The sequence below is a fragment of the Lipophrys pholis genome (assembly GCF_963383615.2).
Source record: "Lipophrys pholis genome assembly, contig: SCAFFOLD_54, whole genome shotgun sequence".
Lineage (NCBI taxonomy): Eukaryota > Metazoa > Chordata > Actinopteri > Blenniiformes > Blenniidae > Lipophrys > Lipophrys pholis.
The window spans coordinates 137,501-144,607 of record NW_028292140.1 but is presented as its reverse complement, the minus strand read 5'-3'; the positions used below and the strand labels follow the sequence as shown (position 1 = coordinate 144,607).

The following is a 7,107-nucleotide window of genomic DNA, read 5'->3' as shown; positions in this document are numbered from 1 at the left end:
TACATGGGGGGAACTGCAGGAAGGATGGAGGGGAAAGAAGGGATTGAGGGAGGAGGAGAGAAAGAGGAAGGGACAGAAAATGTCTAAACAGGTTCCTAAAGGCACCGGGGTTACTGGGGACAATGTAGAGCGGTGGGGAAGACGTAGAGCAATAGAACCAGCAGAAGGCGGTAATGCAACACTCATGGATGCAAACTGTCGTAAAACGAAGAAGAAGAAGGAGGAGGAGGAGGAGGAGGAGGAACAGTCCAGGTTAGCAGGAGGAGGAGGAGGAGGAGGAGGAGCAGCAGCAGGAGGAGGAGGAGGAGCAGTCCAGGTTAGCAGGAGGAGGAGGAGCAGCAGCAGCAGGAGGAGGAGGAGCAGCAGGAGGAGGAGGAGGAGGAGCAGTCCAGGTTAGCAGGAGGAGGAGGAGGAGGAGTAGGAGGAGCAGCAGGAGGAGGAGGAGCAGTCCAGGTTAGCAGGAGGAGGAGGAGGAGGAGGAGCAGCAGGAGGAGGAGGAGCAGTCCAGGTTAGCAGGAGGAGGAGGAGGAGCAGTCCAGGTTAGCAGGAGGAGGAGGAGGAGGAGGAGCAGTCCAGGTTAGCAGGAGGAGGAGGAGGAGGAGGAGGAGGAGGAGGAGCAGCAGGAGGAGGAGGAGGAGGAGCAGTCCAGGTTAGCAGGAGGAGGAGGAGGAGCAGCAGGAGGAGGAGGAGGAGGAGCAGTCCAGGTTAGCAGGAGGAGGAGGAGGAGGAGGAGCAGTCCAGGTTAGCAGGAGCAGCAGCAGCAGCAGGAGGAGGAGGAGCAGCAGCAGGAGGAGGAGGAGCAGTCCAGGTTAGCAGGAGCAGCATCAGCAGGAGGAGGAGGAGGAGGAGGGGGAGGAGGAGGAGCAGCAGGAGGAGGAGGAGGAGGAGCAGTCCAGGTTAGCAGGAGCAGCAGCAGCAGCAGGAGGAGGAGGAGCAGCAGCAGGAGGAGGAGGAGCAGTCCAGGTTAGCAGGAGCAGCATCAGCAGGAGGAGGAGGAGGAGGAGGAGCAGCAGGAGGAGGAGGAGGAGGAGCAGTCCAGGTTAGCAGGAGCAGCAGCAGCAGGAGGAGGAGGAGGAGGAGGAGCAGCAGGAGGAGGAGGAGGAGGAGCAGTCCAGGTTAGCAGGAGCAGCAGCAGCAGGAGGAGGAGGAGGAGGAGGAGGAGGAGGAGGAGGAGGCGGAGGCGAGCGATGATCTCTGCGCTCCATTGTATTCCTTCCGCCGCCAGGCCGGGTAGAGGATCGCAGAGGAGTCGCTCGTGTTGACGTGGAGACTTATTTCTGTGAAGTGGTGAAACTAAGGAGTTAAAGTTGTTGAATGAGCTGGAAAAAGAAGGCATCATGCTGGACTTCGCTATATTTGCCGTGACCTTTGTCATCGTGCTGGTCGGAGCTGTTCTTTATCTCTATCCGGTGAGTTCTTAGTTTAGCTGTTAGCTGGAGCTGCTCCACTGTCAAACTCTACATTTAGGACTCTTCTCATCTTTGACCAGTCCAGACTTCAGGTTGGACAAACGTCTTGAAAACGCCAGCTGACATTAAACTTAACAAGCATTGATGTCCCTCAAGCAGAAGCACATTCTTTGTGAAGTGGATCATGAGCTTTATTAGGATGTGACAGAACCTTCAGAGTGGGGTCCTACGACTCAATGAGAAGTTAGTATTTAGTCCAGATGAGAAATGGGTTCCCTTCTTGGTCCCAATCATGTTGTTTGGTACTTCTCATGGCGAGCAAGACATCCTACGTTTAACAGGCTCAACAGAAGGAAATATTTGCTGGTTCTAACACGTCGTGCTCCGGATCTTGTTTTAGTCCTCCAGAAGAGCCTCCGGCATCCCAGGACTGAACCCCACGGATGAGAAGTAAGTCTTTCTACTGACAGGCTAATAAGAGTAATAAGTGATCAATACCATGGGTCCATGTGGGAATGGGATGCTGTTGGTGCTCCCTCAGAGACGGGAACCTGCAGGACATTGTGAACAAAGGCAGTCTGCATGAATTCCTGGTGGGTCTGCATCAGGACTTTGGCTCTGTGGCGTCCTTCTGGTTCGGCAGGCAGCCGGTGGTCAGCCTGGGCTCTGTGGACCAACTGCGGCAACACGTCAACCCCAACCGCAGCAGTAAGGACACCTCGGGACTGCTTCACTACAAAAAGCTGTTCTTGTGATGTGTGTCTTCTCTGATTCCACCAATTTTAGCCGACTCCTTTGAGACCATGCTGAAGTCGTTGCTAGGTTACCAGTCAGGGATGGGAGGCGGAGCCAGTGAGACAGTGATGAGGAAGAAGGTGTGCGAGAGCGCCATCAACAACATGCTGAAGAAGAACTTCCCTGTCGTGCTCCAGGTTCAAACTGAAGGTTTCATCTCTTGTGGCATGGCGCTGGTTCTCTGGCTGCCCTCTGACCTGTGTGTGTGTGTGTGTGTGTGTGTGTGTGTGTGTGTGTGTGTGTGTGTGTCAGCTGGTGGAGGAGCTGGTGGAGAAGTGGAGGTCCATCCCGGAGGCTCAGCACACTCCTCTGTGTGCCCACCTGCTTGGCCTGGCCATGAAGACCGTCACCCAGCTGGCTCTGGGCGAACGCTTCAAAGACGACACCCAGGTCATCTCCTTCCGCAGGAACCACGACGCGGTGAGACCTCCGCCTGGCCTTAAGTCTTCACCTCAGTGAGGTCATGAGACCTTCACCTCAGTGAGGTCATGAGACCTTCACCTCAGTGAGGTCATGAGACCTCCGCCTGGCCTTAAGTCTTCACCTCAGTGAGGTCATGAGACCTTCACCTCAGTGAGGTCATGAGACCTCCGCCTGGCCTTAAGTCTTCACCTCAGTGAGGTCATGAGACCTTCACCTCAGTGAGGTCATGAGACCTTCACCTCAGTGAGGTCATGAGACCTCCGCCTGGCCTTAAGTCTTCACCTCAGTGAGGTCATGAGACCTTCACCTCAGTGAGGTCATGAGACCTTCACCTCAGTGAGGTCATGAAACCTCCGCCTGGCCTTAAGTCTTCACCTCAGTGAGGTCATGAGACCTTCACCTCAGTGAGGTCATGAGACCTCCGCCTGGCCTTAAGTCTTCACCTCAGTGAGGTCATGAGACCTTCACCTCAGTGAGGTCATGAGACCTCCGCCTGGCCTTAAGTCTTCACCTCAGTGAGGTCATGAGACCTTCACCTCAGTGAGGTCATGAGACCTTCACCTCAGTGAGGTCATGAGACCTCCGCCTGGCCTTAAGTCTTCACCTCAGTGAGGTCATGAGACCTTCACCTCAGTGAGGTCATGAGACCTCCGCCTGGCCTTAAGTCTTCACCTCAGTGAGGTCATGAGACCTTCACCTCAGTGAGGTCATGAGACCTTCACCTCAGTGAGGTCATGAGACCTCCGCCTGGCCTTAAGTCTTCACCTCAGTGAGGTCATGAGACCTTCACCTCAGTGAGGTCATGAGACCTTCACCTCAGTGAGGTCATGAAACCTCCGCCTGGCCTTAAGTCTTCACCTCAGTGAGGTCATGAGACCTTCACCTCAGTGAGGTCATGAGACCTCCGCCCGGCCTTAAGTCTTCACCTCAGTGAGGTCATGAGACCTTCACCTCAGTGAGGTCATGAGACCTCCGCCCGGCCTTAAGTCTTCACCTCAGTGAGGTCATGAGACCTTCACCTCAGTGAGGTCATGAGACCTCCGCCTGGCCTTAAGTCTTCACCTCAGTGAGGTCATGAGACCTTCACCTCAGTGAGGTCATGAGACCTTCACCTCAGTGAGGTCATGAGACCTCCGCCTGGCCTTAAGTCTTCACCTCAGTGAGGTCATGAGACCTTCACCTCAGTGAGGTCATGAGACCTTCACCTCAGTGAGGTCATGAAACCTCCGCCTGGCCTTAAGTCTTCACCTCAGTGAGGTCATGAGACCTTCACCTCAGTGAGGTCATGAGACCTCCGCCCGGCCTTAAGTCTTCACCTCAGTGAGGTCATGAGACCTCCGCCCGGCCTTAAGTCTTCACCTCAGTGAGGTCATGAGACCTTCACCTCAGTGAGGTCATGAGACCTCCGCCTGGCCTTAAGTCTTCACCTCAGTGAGGTCATGAGACCTTCACCTCAGTGAGGTCATGAGACCTTCACCTCAGTGAGGTCATGAAACCTCCGCCTGGCCTTAAGTCTTCACCTCAGTGAGGTCATGAGACCTTCACCTCAGTGAGGTCATGAGACCTCCGCCCGGCCTTAAGTCTTCACCTCAGTGAGGTCATGAGACCTCCGCCTGGCCTTAAGTCTTCACCTCAGTGAGGTCATGAGACCTTCACCTCAGTGAGGTCATGAGACCTTCACCTCAGTGAGGTCATGAGACCTCCGCCTGGCCTTAAGTCTTCACCTCAGTGAGGTCATGAGACCTTCACCTCAGTGAGGTCATGAGACCTTCACCTCAGTGAGGTCATGAAACCTCCGCCTGGCCTTAAGTCTTCACCTCAGTGAGGTCATGAGACCTTCACCTCAGTGAGGTCATGAGACCTCCGCCCGGCCTTAAGTCTTCACCTCAGTGAGGTCATGAGACCTTCACCTCAGTGAGGTCATGAGACCTCCGCCCGGCCTTAAGTCTTCACCTCAGTGAGGTCATGAGACCTTCACCTCTGTGAGGTCATGAGACCTCCGCCCGGCCTTAAGTCTTCACCTCAGTGAGGTCATGAGACCTTCACCTCAGTGAGGTCATGAGACCTCCGCCTGGCCTTAAGTCTTCACCTCAGTGAGGTCATGAGACCTTCACCTCAGTGAGGTCATGAGACCTCCGCCTGGCCTTAAGTCTTCACCTCAGTGAGGTCATGAGACCTTCACCTCAGTGAGGTCATGAGACCTCCGCCTGGCCTTAAGTCTTCACCTCAGTGAGGTCATGAGACCTTCACCTCAGTGAGGTCATGAGACCTTCACCTCAGTGAGGTCATGAGACCTCCGCCCGGCCTTAAGTCTTCACCTCAGTGAGGTCATGAGACCTTCACCTCTGTGAGGTCATGAGACCTCCGCCCGGCCTTAAGTCTTCACCTCAGTGAGGTCATGAGACCTTCACCTCAGTGAGGTCATGAGACCTCCGCCTGGCCTTAAGTCTTCACCTCAGTGAGGTCATGAGACCTTCACCTCAGTGAGGTCATGAGACCTCCGCCTGGCCTTAAGTCTTCACCTCAGTGAGGTCATGAGACCTTCACCTCAGTGAGGTCATGAGACCTCCGCCTGGCCTTAAGTCTTCACCTCAGTGAGGTCATGAGACCTTCACCTCAGTGAGGTCATGAGACCTTCACCTCAGTGAGGTCATGAGACCTCCGCCCGGCCTTAAGTCTTCACCTCAGTGAGGTCATGAGACCTTCACCTCTGTGAGGTCATGAGACCTCCGCCCGGCCTTAAGTCTTCACCTCAGTGAGGTCATGAGACCTTCACCTCAGTGAGGTCATGAGACCTCCGCCTGGCCTTAAGTCTTCACCTCAGTGAGGTCATGAGACCTTCACCTCAGTGAGGTCATGAGACCTTCACCTCAGTGAGGTCATGAGACCTTCACCTCAGTGAGGTCATGAGACCTCCGCCTGGCCTTAAGTCTTCACCTCAGTGAGGTCATGAGACCTTCACCTCAGTGAGGTCATGAGACCTTCACCTCAGTGAGGTCATGAGACCTCCGCCCGGCCTTAAGTCTTCACCTCAGTGAGGTCATGAGGCCTTCACCTCAGTGAGGTCATGAGGCCTCCGACAAGAATGTAGCACCAACCTTGAGAATAATGGAACGGTGAAGTTAAATCTCACTCGAATAGGGTAATCAAAACAAGCATGAAAAAGCTGAATTCAATGTTTTTTAGTAGTTATGAGAAATCCTCATTAGTTTAGAATAGAAATCCTGTTTTAATCCCAGAGGGAAGTCCTTGAGAGTTTCTATGTTTTGATGAGAAGAAATTCTGAACCAGAGTCTTGAATGCTGTATTTGTGGTTGAGAGGTCCCTGCATGTCTGAGTGGACTGTCTGGATTGACACTGTGGTCCTCTGCTGTCTGTCTCTCACACTGACTGAAGACCTGGGGTCAACGGTTTGTCTTTCTCACGTCTTCAGATCTGGTCAGAGATCGGGAAAGGCTACCTGGATGGCTCGTTGGAGAAAAGCTCCAGCAGAAAAGCTCACTATGAAAAGGGTGAGTGACTTTTACAATCCCTTGTGTGATTGGTCAATAGTTGGACGACAAGCCCACGATCAACTTATCAATACCTACCTTCAAAGTGAAAGCATTGTGGTGTGATTGCTGATCAATACCTACCTTCAAAGTGAAAGCATTGTGGTGTGATTGCTGATCAATACCTACCTTCAAAGTGAAAGCATTGTGGTGTGATTGCTGATCAATACCTAAAGCAGGATTGCATGTTAAGGTCATGTGAAGCTCAGCAGCACAGCCAGTCCTGAACTCAACACTTGGTCATGTGTTCAGTAGCTGTTGAACCAAACATGTGGGAGCTTGAGGTTCTGTCATGTTCAGAGAGATTACCACTGGACTTTATAAACCTTGAGCAGCACAGGTTCTGGGTTACAGTACAGAACCTAGAGAACCTAGAGAACCTAGAGAACCTAGAGAACCTACAGCAGCAGATCAACCACAGGTACGAGAAGCTGTGGAGGTCTGGGTGACAGTGATCGAAAGCTACAGCGGCACAGAGAGTGGTGCAGCATGTTTCTATGTGTCCTATGGTATAATGCTTACTGTAGTATTGAATACTGCGAGTACTGTGTATTGAATACTGTGAGTACTGTGTATTGACGGGGGGTCTGAGTGCTGCAGGTTTGTGATGTTTCAGCTCTGTCAGCGATGGAGGCGGAGCTACTGTCGGTGTCCAGAGAGAGAAACGCTGACAGGAAGCACATGGTGTTTCTGGACCATCTGCTTCAGTCCAGCCTCACAGAGCGACAGGTGAACCCCCACCCCCTCCACCCCCTCCACCCCCTCCACCTCCTCCACCTCTCCCTCCACCTCTACCTCCACCTCCTCCACCTCTCCCTCCACCTCCTCCACCTCCTCCACCTCTCCCTCCACCTCTCCCTCCACCCCCTCCACCTCCTCCACCTCTCCCTCCACCTCTCCCTCCACCTCCTCCACCTCTCCCTTCACCC

General features: G+C 53.7%; 1 protein-coding gene across 1 annotated transcript in view; it reads left to right on the top strand.

Moving 5' to 3' along the window:
- Positions 1-1,217: 1,217 nt before the first annotated feature.
- Positions 1,218-7,107, top strand: part of cyp20a1 (cytochrome P450, family 20, subfamily A, polypeptide 1) — a 21,408-nt gene continuing 15,518 nt past the window's right edge. Inside the window, exons 1-7 of the mRNA XM_080493833.1 lie at positions 1,218-1,409; positions 1,810-1,859; positions 1,951-2,117; positions 2,196-2,341; positions 2,457-2,624; positions 6,061-6,139; positions 6,795-6,907. Of these exons, the coding sequence (XP_080349959.1) occupies positions 1,338-1,409; positions 1,810-1,859; positions 1,951-2,117; positions 2,196-2,341; positions 2,457-2,624; positions 6,061-6,139; positions 6,795-6,907 (795 nt within the window). The 5' untranslated portion in view covers positions 1,218-1,337. The remainder of the gene's footprint in view (positions 1,410-1,809; positions 1,860-1,950; positions 2,118-2,195; positions 2,342-2,456; positions 2,625-6,060; positions 6,140-6,794; positions 6,908-7,107) is intronic.